Source organism: Aedes albopictus, chromosome 3, assembly GCF_035046485.1.
Source record: "Aedes albopictus strain Foshan chromosome 3, AalbF5, whole genome shotgun sequence".
Lineage (NCBI taxonomy): Eukaryota > Metazoa > Arthropoda > Insecta > Diptera > Culicidae > Aedes > Aedes albopictus.
In genome coordinates, this window is record NC_085138.1 from 9,313,107 (window position 1) to 9,330,874 (window position 17,768).

General features: G+C 37.7%; 1 protein-coding gene across 5 annotated transcripts in view; it reads right to left on the bottom strand.

The window, feature by feature from the left end:
* Positions 1-17,768, bottom strand: part of LOC109421739 (uncharacterized) — a 118,472-nt gene that overhangs the window by 21,371 nt on the left and 79,333 nt on the right. For all 5 annotated transcript variants that reach the window (XM_029851939.2, XM_019696270.3, XM_019696269.3 and 2 more), the window contains one exon: positions 758-1,041. In XM_029851939.2, coding sequence (XP_029707799.2) covers positions 758-1,041 — 284 coding nt within the window. The remainder of the gene's footprint in view (positions 1-757; positions 1,042-17,768) is intronic.

A 17,768-nucleotide genomic window follows, 5' to 3' on the forward strand; every position in this document is an offset into this window, starting at 1 on the left:
TTTTTTATTTTGCCATTTCCGGCGGACATCTGGAACCGATTCCGGAACACTACCGGTTCAGATATAGCCTGATACTATTTTTCTGCTTACCGTTCGTCAGGTTATCGAAAAAGCCGCGGTCTGATGTGTCGCATGCATGGTTTTGTAGCATTTTCATATCTGGCCCCTTCCTGGGGTACCTGTCCGGAACACCTAAATGGCCATAACTCCGGAACGGCTGAACCGATTCGAACCATTTTCAATAGGAAACAATGGGACCAGATTCCGCGTCGAATGAACCGTTGGTCATTAAAATCGGTTGAGGTTTACTGCCAAAAAGTGATGTGAGTTTTTTTGTACACACACATACTCACACACACACATACACACACACATACATACACACACAGACATCACCTCAATTCGTCGAGCTGAGTTGATTGGTATATGTGACTTGACCCTCCGGGCCTTCTATCAAAAAGTCATTTTTGGAGTGAACATATAGCCTTTCCAGTACACTTAGTGTACGAGAAAGGCAAAAATCACTATCGTTAGATGTTTACTTCTTGAGATTTGTGCCTCTGAAGTTCTGGACAATGTTGAACTGGGATTCCAAGACCTTTGTCCTTAAGTTTTTAAAGTTTTTGATGATAGAATATCCCAATTTAGCTAGGTCACAGGTACCATGCAAACAATTTGTATGATACTGAACTCTACTTTTCTGATTCATCATCTTCCTTACCTCCAATATACCTAAATATATGTTCAACAAACCTACCTCAAGAACCATCCGACACTGCCGGTAGCTGAGATTCCTCCTCCGGTCCACCATGTAGAACCCGCTGCAGGTAAGATCTTCCATCACAATCAGGTCCCCCTCGGTGTCCTTGCCGGCGTAATGGCACACCGGAAACGGCAGCCGGTCCTGGGAAAATCGCCTCATCACCGGCACCAGCTGGGCGTAGGCGTTGATCTCATTGGCAAAGGCTTCGTCCGCCCGGAACAGCTTTCGCCGCTGGAGATTTACAATTTGCCGCTTGAAGATGAGCGAAATGTCGAAGACTGAAAATGAGAGGCGGGAAAGATTGGGATGAATGTTTTTATCAATCACTCGAATAATATTACAAACACGTAGGTGGTATAGTGCTGTATTGAATCGGGTTTCGAACAAAAGAAAATGCTAAACTAAGTTCAAGCTGAAATAGTAGTTTACGCAACAAGGTGCAGAATGAAGATTTTTACAGCACGAGTCGTACATTTATCAAACGAGGCTTGCCGAGTTGAATAATTACGACGAGTGCTGTAAAAATCGAGTTCTGCATCGAGTTGGGTACAACGTTTTTTGCAATTTCATAAATTACCGCTTGAGGATAGTTTTTAACAAAACTTTCTCATCAAACTGCACACTGATGTTCATAGCCATGTTTAAGGTTGAAGAATTCGTCATTGAAATCACCGTGATCATTGACATTTCGAAAGCAGTTTTCTCGTTCAAAACACAAATGTTTGTTATACCCCGGACAGACATGTGATACGAGTGTGATTCCTGTACAACGGTACGCAGTGTCAAGAAAATTCTAACAAGACTGACTTGAACTGAGAGAATTTTCAGTATGGCACTTATTTCAAGCGCAATTGTACAGTGATTCCTGTATCACTGTATCCTGTAGCAGAATCGATTCACCGATTTAATCGAATGCTTTGAATTGATGTTTTCACATTGATTCGATATTATAAAATATGTATATGACAAAACTATAAAACGATTCGTTTGCTGCATTTAGTTCAAGTTCAGGGCATGTTTTAATTGTCTAATTAAATTCAATATCAAAATTTGAGATTGCACATCGAACATTTCGCGACTCTGTTTCGAAAATGGATATAACGTTGAGACGTGCATTCTAAAAAAAATAAATAAATATTTTTGAAACGGAAACAAATTCTTGAGATAGGTTTTTTGAAACCTATTGAACTCAGAGTTGGTCTCAAATTCTTCCCAACAAAACTGAATTATATGGCCAAATTTCAGGAAATTTGGCTGACGAAAACCCTCCATGACGAAGAGAACAAACCTGCCGATAATACCCATTGTCACCCTAGTACTGGGAAAAATTACCGCGGACTGCTGATTGAAATTCCCCCAGAATCTCCAGAATTCTGAAAGGAGTTCCTCTAGAATTATGAATGAGTGAGATTTCTTAAAAATGCTGAAATTGATTACACCAGAATCCTGAGCGATATTACCTAGTAAAGAAAGCAAGACTCTTCCGGTATCTTAGTAGGAATTCTCTCTGAATTCCATTAAGGATTTTCCTAGCATCCTAAGAGAGATTACTATATGTATACATATTAGGGTGGCCCACACTTATATGAAAAACAAAAATTTTGAAAAATGCCAAGTCTTACCTCCTAAATCAGTTGTTTTGGACTCCCAAAAGCTACGTTCAAAATTTGAGTAAAATCGGTTAAGCCTAAGGGGGCGCTCAAATCGCTTGAAGTTTGTATGGGAAAACTTGGCCAAATGTATGCAGAAATTCTAAGTTTTCGAATTTTGCCGCTAGGTCTCGCTGTAAGCGTTCAATAAATAAACCCTTTGGTATTATTGTAGGTGACTATATACCAAAGAACTTTGTCGAAGACCGCGAAGTGATCCGATGGCTGTGAAAAAAGTTATACCCTAGGCAAAGTGAGGCAAAGTATTGAGATTTCATTATTGATATTATTCCTTTACATGTATTGGAAAAACAACAATAAAGTTTATCCTCACTTTACCTAGGGTATAACTTTTTTCACAGACGTTGGATCACTTTGCGGTCTTCGACAAAGTTGTTTGGCATATAGTCACCTACACTAATACTAAAGGGTTTGATTATTGAACGCATACAGCACCATCTAGCGGCAAAATTCGAAAACTTAAAATTTCTGCATACATTTGATCAAGTTTTCCCATACAAATTTCAAGCGATTTGAGCGCCCCCTTAGACTCAACCAATTTTGCTCAAATTTTAAACGTAGCTTCTGGGAGTCCAAAACAACTGATTCAGGAGGTAAGACTTGGCATTTTTCATCATTTTTGTTTTTCATATAAGTGTGGGCCACCTTAATACATATCTATGAGACGGATTGTCTCAGAGTCCCGAGAGGAATTCTCCCAGAATCCTGTGATAGATTGTCTCAGAATCCTAAGAGAAGCTTTCCCTTGAGATTCTCCCAAAATGTTCCAGCATCCTAAGAGGGATTATCCCAGAATCCTGAATACGATTACCCCAGATTCCTAAGGTGAATTCTCCCAGAATCCTGAGAGGAATTCCAAGAGCGGTTCTTCCACATTCTTGAAATAAATTCATCTAGAATAGTGAGAGGGATTCTCACAAAAAAAAGATCTTCGGAACTCTAAGATGAAATCCCCAAGAAACTTAAAAGAAATGACCCAGAATCCTGAAAAGGATAGCTTAGAACCCTAAGAAGGATTACTCCAGAATCCTGAGAAAGGTTCCTTCAAAATACTGGGCGAGATTGCCAAAAAAACCTGAGATATACTATCACATATTTCTGGAAGATAGGATTCCCCCCGAATCCTGAGAAGAATTCCACCAGAATCCTTTTAAGTATTCTCCCAGAATTCCCCTAAAATCCTGGGTGGAATCCTTTAGAATGGTGAGAAAAATTCTGCCAGAATCCCGAAAGGTATTCCCCCAGAATCCTGAGAGGGATCATAAGAGGGTTTCTTCCAGATTCTTGAGAGAAAAATATCTAGAAACCTAAGAGGCATTTTTCCGGAAATCTGATAAGGATACTCCACGGGATACTCCCTGGAAGGGATTACGAAAACTTCTAGAACGGACTTCCCCAGCATCCTGAGAAAGATTCTCTGAAATTCAAAGAGGTATTCCCACATAAAACAGAAAAAAATACCGCAGATTCCTGAAAAACATTCCCCCAGAATCGTTGAAAGGACTCCCCTAAACTCCTGAAACGGGTTGTCTCAGAACTCTGAGAGTGATTCCTCTAGAATACTTTAAACATACAGAAATACAGAAAACAGAATTCTACTGGGATTCTCGTAGAATGCTGAGAAGGATTTCTTCCGAACCCTAAGAGGAATTACAAAATCCAAATTTCTCTAGAGAATTCTGCCCTGAATTTCGTGAGAGATTCTTCAATAATTAATAATTCTGAAAGGAAGAGCCCTAGAATCTTGAAAAATAAAGCCCCAGAATCCCAAGGGTTTCTCCGGAATCATGAGACAAATTCCCCAGAATCTTGACGGGGATTACCCCAGAAAGCCGTATTTTCAGAGAATCTAAGGAAGAGTACCCGCAGAATACTTTGTGATATTCTCCCAAAATCTTTAAAGCATCTTACGCAGAATCCTGAGAAGGATACCACTAGAATCCTCACACAGGATTCCCCCAGAATTCTGAGAGGAATTTCGCCACAATTCTGAGAATGCTAAATATGATTCTCCAAGAAGTCTGAGAAGAGTTCTTGAGAATGCTGATAAAGATTTCCTCAGAATTCTGAGTGGGATCCTAAGTGAGGATCTACCAGAATCCTTAGAGGAATCAACCCAGATCACCAAGAAATTTCATAGAATCCTGAGAGGGATTTGAACCGAGGTAGGGAATACCTCAAAATCCTGAAATGCATTTTCTTAGAATTCAGGATCGCTACAATTCTTATAGGTATTCTCAGATAATACTGCTGAGAAAAACTCCTCCAGAATTTTTAAAAGAGCTCTGAGGATTCCTCTGAAATTGTGTGAGAGATTCCTTCGAAATGCTGAAAATTATCACACCAGCATCGTGAAAGACCTTATCCTAGAAAGACTCTTCCAATAGGAATTCTCCTTGAAATCTATTAAGGATTTCCCTAGAATCCTGGGAGAGATAACTCCGGTTTTCTGAGATGGATTCCCTCAGAATTTAGGTGGAATTCTTCCAGAATCCTGTTGGATTTCCGAAGATCCCCGAGATGGATACTCCCTGAATCCTGTGATCGATTGCCTCAGAATCCTGAAAGAAGTTTTTCCTCGGGATTCTCTCAGAATGCTTAGACGGATATCCTCAGAACTCCCTGGCGGATTCTTCCAGAATCCCGAAAGGGATTCTCCTAGCCTTTTCTTTTTCCTCGCTCGTTCATTTTGTTGAACGCAAGAAAGAGCGAGATAGAAGAGGGGGCAAAGTGCCCCCTCTATTATCTGTTTCTTTCGCGTGTTGTTTACGAGAGTGAGTGAGAAAAAAGAAAAAGCTGCGCACGCTAGAGCCTAGAATCCTGAGAGAAATTCTCCTGCAGTATTGAAAGCCATCTCATTAGAATCCTGAAAGAGATTGCCTTAGAACCTTGAGAGAGGATCTTCCACATTATTAAGGGAAATTCTTCTAGAACCCTGAAAGGGACTTTCTCGACCATAAGAAGAATTGCTCCAGAATCGAGTGTGATTTTGGAGGCAAAGTGGAAATGCCGCTTTTTTCATTCGGATCGGCCGCGTCGTCGTCGTCAATTTGAATGTGCACATCGTCGTACCCGTGTGTAGTTGTAGTGGTTCAGTGTGATTTCGGAGAAGAGGCCAGTTAGTGGAAGATGCTGCAGCACATACGCACTGGACACTTCGAAGGATGTTTATTGGTGAGCTCGTTCCATTTTATCATAATAATTAATGCTAAAGGATGTATAAAGTTCTGCTCTGGTTTTTGTGTATTTATCTTCTTCTTCTTCTTTATGGCTCGACGTTCGCATTGGAACTTGGCCTGCCTGTCTTCAACTTAGTGTTCTCAGAGCACTTCCACAGTTATTAATTGGAGGGCTTTCTTTGCCTGCCATTGCATGAATTTGTACATTGTGTGGCAAGTACAATGATACACTATACCCAGGGAGTCGAGAAAAGTTTCCCGACTGGAACGGGAATCGAACCCGCCATCTCCGGATTGGCGATCCATAGTCCTAACCACTAGGCTAACTGGAGACCCTTTTGTGTATTTATCTAACAAATATTGAAAAGTTCGTCACGTCATGTGTCGGCGCTAGTTCCCAATGCACATTTAGTTGATAATAAATATTTTTCTTTCATTTTTTGCATTTACACAAAAATTTGAATGGTTCGTCATCTTCGGTGTTGACATTTGTAATACATATTTTAGTCAAAATGAATAAATGTTTTGATTCAAATAAAGGTTGCATGAATCACACCACTTACCAAAGTGAATCCAAATCATGTGACTCTCCCCCTCCCCACTAACAAAAACTCCTTCCCGTGACAGTCGTGGAGAAAATGAGGTGATCTCGGTCTCTAGTAGCAACGTACGTCACACTAACATTCCTTTCCTTCCTCGATGACCGGACGGACGTGGCCGGCGCCGTTATTGACTAATAAAGTTTGGAATTCTCGAACTATGCACATTGAGAGCGGTAGCTACTCCCAAGCTCCGTTTGTTGGTTCGTTGTGCAATTTCGATTGTTCAGGTCAATCACGGAGTAGCAAATACGAAATGTACGGTCATCTATGCTCATGCTCATGACACATTCCAGCGTAACGGGACACCGCGAGGAACTAACTTTCGTGAACAAATGACGTCTGCAATCGAATGCAATGTTCAGGATCATATGGGTTATCAGGTTTTATAACAAGCTTATTAGATGTACTTCCAGATGCAATACTTGTTCTATGGGGTTTTGGTTCCAATTTACATAATATAACATGTTACATTTCGTAACGGAACACCATCATAGAAATCTTCTTTTTAAAATTTTCAAACTGAAATGCGTATATCTGCTCTGTTATGAGGTTTTGAATAATAGAGGCTTCTAGACATTTCTTCTTTGGATTGATGTGAACACCCAAGTAACAATTCCATGGCTGATTGGTTTTGTTTGATTTTTATTAAGGTTTTATTACAGCAATAATTAAAACTCACAGTTTTATGACTGCTTTTATGAAAACCATTGATAAAATGTTTTATAGTATACTTGAAGATATTCATAAAGACAGATTTTAAGAGTAAACAAAACTTTCCGATATGTAAACCTTCTGGCAATCATTATTACCACAATAAAACTGTTAAAACTCTCAACAGATGGCGATCCGTTCGATTAGTAACGACATCTGTTGGTGGAAAAGTAGAAACTGCGACACTGCTAGGTTTATTGCGGTCATCATAAAAGCAAACTTGCTTTCGTTTTATTTTCGCTGATTATGGTCGACGCCATTGAAGAATTTGCTTACGTGAATGGAAAATAGTTAATTTTGCTTAAATTAGCAATGAATTGATAGTTTGCCACCATTTTCATAACATGCTCACATATATAAGCCCTCTCTGCTGAGTTTTCTTGTGATTCGAGATAATTTTACTAAATTCACAAATTGATTTATTTCATTCCAAGATGATAATATTCACTATTTTCGAAGCGCATTAATTTTATGATTCTGCAACCCCAATATTCACGGTAAATTCGAATGCGCATAAGCCTACCAGCATAAAAACTACTAAAATATTACTTTGAAATGATCGCTTTCTACTTACGAATGATGTATCCTCCTGAACTTTACGTGCCATCGAAGAAGCTTCTCTGCATCTTGGGTTGTCATAGTTTTTGTTGTAATAAAAAAAAAACAACAACAATCGAGAAAGGAAATTTTTTCGACTAGGTTTTAAAACGGGCTTATTGCTACTCTTAAGGGAGCGTCCATAAATTACGTCACGCAAAAATTGTCCATTTTCAACCCCCCTCCCCCCTATGTCACACTTTTTGTATGAGACCTCTGAAATTTTTGTATGGGCCGTCACACTTTGCTGAACCCCCCCTCCCCCCTCAAAGCGTGACGTAATTTATGGACGTTCCCTAATGCGGTTTGCAAAATCTCTCCGAGAGTAGTCCACTTAGCCGGAAGATGCTCTTAAAGAGGTTATCAGGAGGTTTTGATGTATGATTCAGTTTTATTGCAAGTTTTATGAAATTGGTCATGAAGATCTCTTGTAGAGACGAACAAAACTTAAAATGTTACTTGGGCGAGATTGCCGAAGTGAGTTTTACTGAGAAATGTATAGTTTCGGAAATATTCTTGATTTAGTTTTGGGAGCGCAGCGCTACGCTCGCGTGAAAACAGTGTTTTGCCAATGGTGTCCCGTTACGGCTAAAGACATCTAGTTGTAGATCAAATGCTTTGCTAGATAGAATGTTGGTGTCTTCGGCAATGTTTTTCAGACAGATGGTAGCTGTCCGACAGGACACAAATAGGCCTTCAAACCCGCTCTAGCCCTATGATGGCCATCGGAATGGGCCCTGGGGAACCTGTTTCGAGGTTTAATAAACCTTCACGTACCCGATTCCCGACAATTCATTTTCAAAATGCTGGCATTTTGTCAATTTTCATCCGATTTTTTTAAGTCGCCCTCAATTGATCATAAATTGATGCGAGTTTATTATACTCAAGTGGCCGTTAAATATTCGGAACCATTCCGGCGATATTCCGGATTGTGCAGGGGTCAGGGGGTTGTCAAAATGGCTAAAAGTGATTATTTCGAGTGTTGTTGTGTTTGAACCATCGACTTTCAGCGAAATTTTTGTTGCAAACAGTGAAACACAGCTGCTGTAACCAGATTGGAATAAGTTGGCCCATCCGAATCCCCGTGACAGGTTCCGCGGGGCCTCATTGGTCACACTTCTGGTTTTCAACCTAAACATGCCGTGCGACATATCAATCTTCGTGATTTCGAATGACTGAGTCAGAAACGATAAACTGAAGTATGTATCACCTAATTTGGCCACCCCGGAACATATAGCACAGGTTCTACAGGGATGTCATCGGGGACATTTCTAGTTGGCAACCAAAACATGGTGAGCGACGTGTCAATCTTCATGATTTCGAAAGAATGGGATAGAAAAAAAAAAGACTTAAGTATGTACCAACTAATATGGCCGCTCCGTTACACCTGGAGCAGGTTTCGCGGGGGCCTCTAAAACACAATAACACACACGAAATAATCACTTTTAGCCATTTGGCAAAACAGATCCCTTCCCCACCCCCTGACCACAGTACAACCCGGAATATCTCCCATATGGTTCCGGATAATACATGGCCACTTGAGTGTGATAAATAAGACCAATATATGATCGATCGAGAGCGACTTAAAAAAAATCGGATGAAAATTGACGAAATGCCAGTATTTTGAAAATGAGTTATCGGGGGTCGGGTACGTGAAGTTTAATTGTATCTCCAAATCTATGGTTGTGCGACGTATCTATCTTCGCGGTTATTCCACATTCTACAATATAATGATCCGAAGAAGATTTGATGATATCTATAGTACATTCTTCCAAAACAGTATTTTCAAGCATATGTTGCATGTTGCTTTAATCCTTTATTTGAAGGCTCATGCGCCTCGGGAATTAAAAAAAAGACACTACACCGTCTTCAGCCAGAGGCTGCACAGACTGAACATTACACATACACGAGACAACGGACAACATACATAACACCCAGTGGCCCAATGGAGAATTTTGTTGGGCAGAGGTGGACAAAGCACAACGGAAACGAAATAACCGAAGAAAGGGAACCGGACTCGGAATGAAACACTTCGTGTGAATGAAACTAGAAAAACTTTAATACACGTCTGAACGGGTTTAACGTAGGGGACTGAATGAATAAAGTTCACATTGATGCGCGCGTGGCGCGCTCGCTCGGCTCTGCTGTGGAAAGTTTTCGCAGGGTTGATCTCGCCTTCGATCTCGCCGAATGCCACACTGAGAGGAAACAGTATTGCATGCCCCAACAAATTTTCCGTTTGACGAAAAGTTTTCCCCGACTGGAACTTTTTCTTGTTCGAATGATTTTTTTTCAGTGTATTTTGTTATCAACAATAAAACCAGTGAAGGCCATAACAATCCCAGAATCCAATGAAACTCAATTTTCTAGGAGATTTTGTGTTATTTATTCAATCATTTGGAAGGGTTTTCCTATACATAAAAAACTGAAAATATTACAAATGTATTTTCTTAGGAAATGTAATGTTTGATCGCAATATGTATTGAAGTGCACTTTTAAATATACAATTATTTATAATTATGAATTTTTCAAATATATATATATATATGTGTCTTAGAGCCAATTTCAAACATGTTCTTTTCTATTTTTTTCCGATCATACTAAATATTTTTGGTTCATCTTCTAATATTAGGTAAGAACATGGGGTAGAAACGTTTGGGTAGAAATTACAGCAGCACGTATGAAATGCGTGTTCTAATTGTATATTGTTTCGTACTTCTAGAGTGCTGCTGCGTGAATATGGGTGCATTGCATTGTCGCATATGACATAATAAGTTTCATTGCATTTTGAGATTACTAGATAACCTTCACTGGTTTAGTTTGTTTTAAAAAAAGACACTGAAAAAATAATAATTTGGACATGAAAAAGTTTTTGTTAGAAAAACTTTTTTTCCTTAAAAGTGCCTATCTTGTGATGTATGGACGGTTGGTAGGGAACATAATTACCTGTCTTGAGACAAAATTTCATCAAAATCAAAAATGGTGTTTTTTTTTAAATCAACTTTGAATTTTTAGAAATGATTTTTTCCAGTGTAGGGCTCATTTTGGATTTTTTTCAGTATTTTTTTCTTAAAATTTGACTTATTTTGTGATAATCACCCATACAACACTTTTTTGTAGGAGTAGTCATTTTTTGATTAAAAACATTTTTAAAAAATCCATAAAAAAAGTTTAGCCCTTTTCAAAAGTCAGTCCAGATAAATTTTGAAGAAACTAAGTATGCAAAGTGGCTTATCTAGTCTTGGTGTACATACCCAGAAAGTTTCATTGTAATCTGAGAGGGTGCTGCCAACTCCGAATACGATTTGGGGCGAAATTCGTCTATGTTAGTTTTGGGGAACCGTTAAACTCGCGGCTTGGTTGAGGTTAGAGAAAACCATGTTTTATTTTGGAAGCGATGGGATTATGGGGACTTTCCGTTGATATTTAGCTAACGATAACCAGTAACAATACAAACAAACGGATTTCGAGAAGAAAAAAAGGTTGACATACAAAACGACAAGAGGGAGGTCGCTAGACTTTTAATCAATGGTTACTAATTTATGGAGTCACAAAAAGTAATGCAATGCCATTTTCGTGATGCATTTTACATTTTTTTTTTATTTTCAATAAGAATATAAGCTTCAAAATATGTTTGTCGTCATAAAAGTAAATTATACGGTGATTAATGGGGTAAAAAAGGTAAGCCAACCATTACTTCGGGATTTTCATGTTTTGAACGTTGTGTGATTCTATAAGCCTTTTTATACATCATGGTGGTAATTCATAGGACATGTTGAAAAGATTATAGCATTCAAAGAGTATGCTGTCACAACAAAACTTAATAAAATATCACTTGTTATACTGATCCATCAGAATACCTGCCCTTTCTTTACGTAGTTTTCGTAGAGCTGAGAAGCGGGCTTTGTTCCAGTAGGGCCGTTACACCAAGAAGGATAATGTAAATATATACCACCTACAATATCAATTCATCATGGTTACAGTTTTTTGGTTAAATATTTGATCAAATCAAACTTATTTATCCACTTATGAACGTCTTTAAAATTTTCGTAACGGGATACCATGTCTACGTACCCATTGTAACGCCTAAGATAAAGCGTCGATCAAGGTAACCCATATGTTGGAAGAAAGGTCTCCACGAGTACTAAGAGAATCCTGAAAATCATTTTTCTAAAGTTCGTAATAAATTAGTTATTACAACAAATGTGCTATTTTCGTAACGGGACACCATTAAATTGCGGCTATAGCAAAAAGTGCTTAAAACATATCTAAACCCATTTTTATGAAAAGTTGCCTTTGGGTGTATTTTTTTTTCCTCCCCTGTTGGGGAAATTAAGCCACTGCGTCCAATAAGCTGAACTTTTGTGGCATGTCCCGTTTTGATATTCGCATCTAGCCAGCTAATTACCATGTGTCAAGTAATCAGCTTCTGCCACGACGCGTCGTCTCCCAGTCAGGTGCAATGGAATTAATAAACCCCAAGACCTTCCCAGGTTCTGCAGACCAGATCTCACTGGGTTGCAAGCAACCACTATTTAGAAATCTTTGCCTGCGCATGTATAAAGCACCACAACTGTAAAGCAGATGTTCCAAGGTTTCACGTTCCGTATTACAGAAACGACAGATATCACTCTGAATCTGGCCAATATTTTTCAAGTGATACCTGATCGGGCAGTGTCCAGTTACTAGGCCAGTGTATGTACATAGAGCTCTCTTGTTGAGCTCTAAGAGCTTTTTGGTTTTATAAGCATTTGGTGTTATAGATCGTTTTGACTGATTGCAATTTTTGACATCCATCCAATTGGATATCACCCTCTGCTCAGCCCAGCATTTCAGGTCCATTTTAATTGTACAGTTTGATATACCGCAGAATGGTTCTGGACCAACAAATTGTAAATTGGAACCACTTTTAGCAAGCTCGTCTGCCATTTCATTCCCTTCAATGCCGCAGTGACCTGGAACCCAGTATAAGTTTACTGAGTTCCCTTGGCACAGCCTGCGCAGTGAAAGAATGCATTCCCAGACAAGCTTTGAAGTACATTTGTAAGCGCACAAGGCTTTTAGTGCAGCTTGACTATCTGAGAAAATACAAATATTTGCATATCTGTATTTTCTCTCAAGGCAGATATTTGCGCATTTCAAAATAGCAAGAATCTCCGCTTGAAACACCGTAGGATAGTGTCCCATCGCCACTGCTTTTTGTATTCCAGGGCCGTAGATTCCTGCTCCCGTTTTCATTCCAACTTTAGAGCCATCTGTAAAGAATTTGATTGATCCTTGACGAACAGTGCACAGTGGTTGAAATCGCGAAAAACACGATCGTGGGCATTTTGAGTGTGATAATGTGAAAATAATATAATGTGATGTTCTGCAAAGTTATTACATATTTTAAGGAGCAACTTTTGATAACTTTTGATTTTTGATAAATTTACCCAAAAGTTAGATGAAAAATCTATTTTCTACAAAAGCAAAGAAAACTAAATGGTGTCTTCGGCAAAGTTATAGATAATATCATGCAGAAAAATATTGCCGAAGAGACTTTTGCTCTATCTTTTGAAATGAGTGATATATAATAAATTTAGTATAAAAAACCCCTTAAAACCTTGAAAAGCCACTAAATGCTTTATATCTCTTTTGGATTAGGTTTTCGAGGCTTCCGATGTTCTGAAGACTTTTTCATTATGTTATTGTGCATCTTTTTTCTTAAGACAGTGTTGCCATGTTTTCATTGTTTCTATGTGATTTTTTAATTTTCCTATAAAAAATGACTGTTTTTAATAATGAGATATCTCGAAAAGTTGCAAAAAGTTGCAAAAAATTCAAAGCATGATGAAAAGTTGAATAAAATTGCTATCTTATACAGGTCAACTGATGAGTTGCTCTCTGTCTCTTCGATGCTTAAAATCTGTTTGAAAATTGTCACTTTCACACTTTTTAATGTTGAAATAAATACTTTTTCCATGTGATAATCTAAAAATTGTGCTATACAATGTTCAGCAAAGTTGTTGCATATTTTTAGAGCAAACTTTTGACAAAATTACTTTTTTTTTAAAAATTGCCTTAAAGTTAGATAAAAAAATATTTTTCTTAGGAATTCGCAAATCAAAATGGCGTCTTCAGGAAAGTTGTTCTAAATGTTAAATGGAAAAACTTTGTCGAAGACACCATGACTCTATCTTCAAAAATGACCATTTTAGAGCTGATTTTATGAAAAAACCCCTTAAAAGTTTAGAAAAACATGAAAATTTCACTTAACTTTTTTATATTTGATTTCCTTGACATGGAATGTTTCAGGAACTTTTTTGTATTCAATAAATGCACAATTTTGTCGAAGACACCAAGAAGTTATCTTTAATATATCTCTTGATAACATGCGTTTTCAAAGAAAAAAAGCACATTTTGGAACCAAAATATTTTTTTATCTAACTTTAAGGCAATTTTTGAAAAAAGTAATTTTGTCAAAATTTTGTTCTAAAAATATGCAACAACTTTGCTCAACATTGTATAGCACAGTTTTTAGATTATCACATGGAAAAAGTATTTATTTCAACATTAAAAAGTGTGAAAGTGACAATTTTCAAACAGATTTTAAGCATCGAAGAGACAGAGAGCAACTCATCAGTTGACCTGTATAAGATAGCAATTTTATTCAACTTTTCATCATGCTTTGATTTTTTTTGCAACTTTTTGCAACTTTTCGAGATATCTCATTATTAAAAACAGTCATTTTTTATAGGAAAATTAAAAAATTACATAGAAACAATGAAAATATGGCAAAACTGTCTTAAGAAAAAAGATGCACAATAACATAATGAAAAAGTCTTCAGAACATCGGAAGCCTCGAAAACCTAATCCAGAAGAGATATAAAGCATTTAGTGGCTTTTCAAGGTTTTAAGGGGTTTTTTATACTAAATTTATTATATATCGCTCATTTCAAAAGATAGAGCAAAAGTCTCTTCAGCAATATTTTTCTGCATGATATTATCTATAACTTTGCCGAAGACACTATTTAGTTTTCTTTGCTTTTGTAGAAAATAGATTTTTCATCTAACTTTTGGGTAAATTTATCAAAAAACAAAAGTTATCAAAAGTTGCTCCTTGAAATATGTAACAACTTTGCAGAACATCACATTATATTATTTTCACATTATCGCACTCAAAATGCCCACGATCGTGTTTTTCGCGATTTCAACCACTGTGCAGTGGGACCTCCGACTTCCCAATCTGCACGAGTTGTTTCGTGCAACTTGTAAGGAACATCATGGTTCTCCACAGGTTTCATCCAGTCTTTAATCATTTTCATTACTGGCCTATTTTGGAAGTATTGCGAAATGCTCAGGTGACCTACAAGATCACCTGGCATAAACTTTTCAACTCGTTTAAGTCGCAGCAATTCCTTTTCTGCTTCTAATTGCACGTACTCGTGCAAAGGTAGCAGATTGAGAATCGCATCTAAAGCTTTTGATGGAGTGCTGCGCATCGCTCCTGTAACAGCAATGGACGCAAGACGTTGAATTTTTGCAAGCTTTGATTGCGTGGTAGCCTCTTTTGTTTTTGGCCACCAAACAAACGAAGCATACGTCACTTTTGGGCGGATTATGGCAGTATAAATCCACATTATAATTTTTGGTTTCAACCCCCACTTTCTGCCAATAGTTTTGGAGCATAACCAAAACGCACTTTTTGCCTTACCGATCACGGATTCAATTTGAGCATTCCAGTTCAGTTTGGCATCCAGAATCAAACCTAAGTATTTGACTCGATCACTAGGATGAATTTGTATCCCTCCAAGCCGAAAACTATTTAAATAAGTTACCATTCAAATTTTATGTAAAACAAATGGTTTTCCTAAGATTGAATCTACCCTTTTTCATATGCTGGAAAGCTTGGGGCAAAACAATCACTTTGAAATTTCACACCCTTGGCGTAGAAGTGCGTGGAATGTGTCTCATGCTCATGCTTCATAAGAAGGATTTCTCCAGAATCCTGAGAGAGATTCTCTTAGACTCCTGGGAGGAATTGCCCAAGAAACCTGAGATATACAGGTATACCTCGATTTAGTAGACCCTAGATTACAAAGACCCTCGATTTTATGTACATTTTACCTCCATTTTATGTAAAATTTGTTTAATGGTAAAATTCAACAGTACATTCTGAAAAAAAAAATTAAATAATTTAATATTTTTGAATCGGAAGAAATATCGAATGTAAAAAATCGATTCGGTAGATTTCGTGGGGCTTCAACATCGATTCAAAAAATCGATTAATCGGAACAAAAACATCGATGTTGCGAACATCGATTCAAAATTGCCCAACGCTACAGTGAATACATTTCCATTGTAAACATGTATGCCTTGAAAGAGAAAACTGCTTTCGATATTTCAATGACGACGATAATATCAATGACGAATCCTTCAACCTTAAGAAAGTCTGATCATAGCAGGTTATGTGCAGTTGTCACAATTTTTCAAAACTGCGTCCAGAAAGCATCAAGAAGTTGATTAAAACTGAAAACAGTTGTTGCATCGCCAATCAGTGCTATAATGAACCCTTGCAGCACTGTTATTTTGGTGTGGGAAAGCAGGCCTTTTTCAGGTAGATTTGCGTGAGATAAAACAGCCTATTACGATGAGAAATTGCAAAAAAAAAAAATAAATTCGAATGCACCAACTTCTAAGTGATAGTCAGACGCCTTTTCTGGCAACTAAGTAAAAACAATAAAATGATTTCTGTAATAGTAGTTCAATGTCAACTTGGCGAAAACAGGAAGCGAAAACAGAGTATAGGACATTATTTTTAAAATTTAGATAACACGAATCCTTGAAGAAATCGGAATCTGCATAAAGCCATAAAAGATACATAAAACGCGAGCCCCGGGCCCGGAGGGAGAACAAAAAACGTATCGACCATTTCCGCCCCAATGCCAAACGACGACGTCAGCGACCATAGAAATGGGGTTTGCTGCACTTACAGCAGTTGCAAGCAAGTCCAAACTCAACGGATGTACAGTAGGCCTGTCCACCTTTTCAAAAATGTTCTCTGATTCTCAAGTCCACCCCCATATTTTGATTGGCATCCTGAAAGAAGTAACTGGTCAAAATTTCAGCCCAATCCATTGAAATTAAGAGGTGCATCAAATCAATTTTGTGTTTTTCGACTATTTTTGAACTTCAAAAAATCATAACATCGCTAAAACTTGTCAAAATTTAATTCTTTCGGCAGAAATTGAAAGCTATACTTGTTTGCTACAACTTCTTCGAACAATGTGTGCCAATAAAATTGAAGGAAAAATGTGTAATTATCACATTTGTAATAAGAAAAACCTTAAAAAGTTGACTTTTTGATATATTTTGTTCTGGAACACCCTAATATACGTAATAAGTTGGATTTTTCAAAACAGCATCATATTCTCCAATGTTTTTTGGTTATTTGCTTCTTTGACACCAATGCTGTAGGAGTTGAGCAAAAATTACTAAAATTCGTGAAAGCCAAATGTGGTATAAAAACTAGCTTTTCGGGTGCAATCGCGCTTTGGCGCGCAAAAAGTGGCATCGCGTCAGCACTGATATGATAGCCAACACCTGTCATCACGCTTGTTTGTTATCACCCGTGGTAGGGGGTAGCCAAGGCAAACTACAAGGAAGCAAAGCTACTACGTTCAGTACAATTTCGCGCCACAACGTGATTGTCTCCAAAAAGCTAGTTTTTAGGCCACATTTGGCTTTCCCGAATTTTAATATTTTTTGCTCAACTCCTACAGCATTGGAGTCAAAGAAGCGAATAACCAAACAACATGAGAGAATATGATGCCGTTTTAAAATATCAAACTTATTACGTATATTAGGATGTTCCAGAACAAAATCTATCAAAAAATCAACTTTTTAAGGTTTTTCTGATTACAAATGTGATAATTACACATGTTTCCTTCAACTTTATTGGCACACGTTGTTCGGAGAAAATGTAGCAAACTAGTATAGCTTTCAGTTTCTGCCAAAAGAATTAAATTTTGACAAGTTTAAGTGAAGTTATGATTTTTTGAAGTTCAAAAATAGTCGAAAAACACAAAATTGATTTGATGCACCTCTTAATTTCAATGGATTTGGCTGAAATTTTGACCAGTTACTTCTTTTAGGATGCCAATCAAAATATGGGGGTGGACTTAAAAATCAGAGAACATTTTTGAAAAGGTGGACAGGCCTAATGTACAGCCAACTTCCTCGTTCTCAACCAGCGATCATGGGAGAA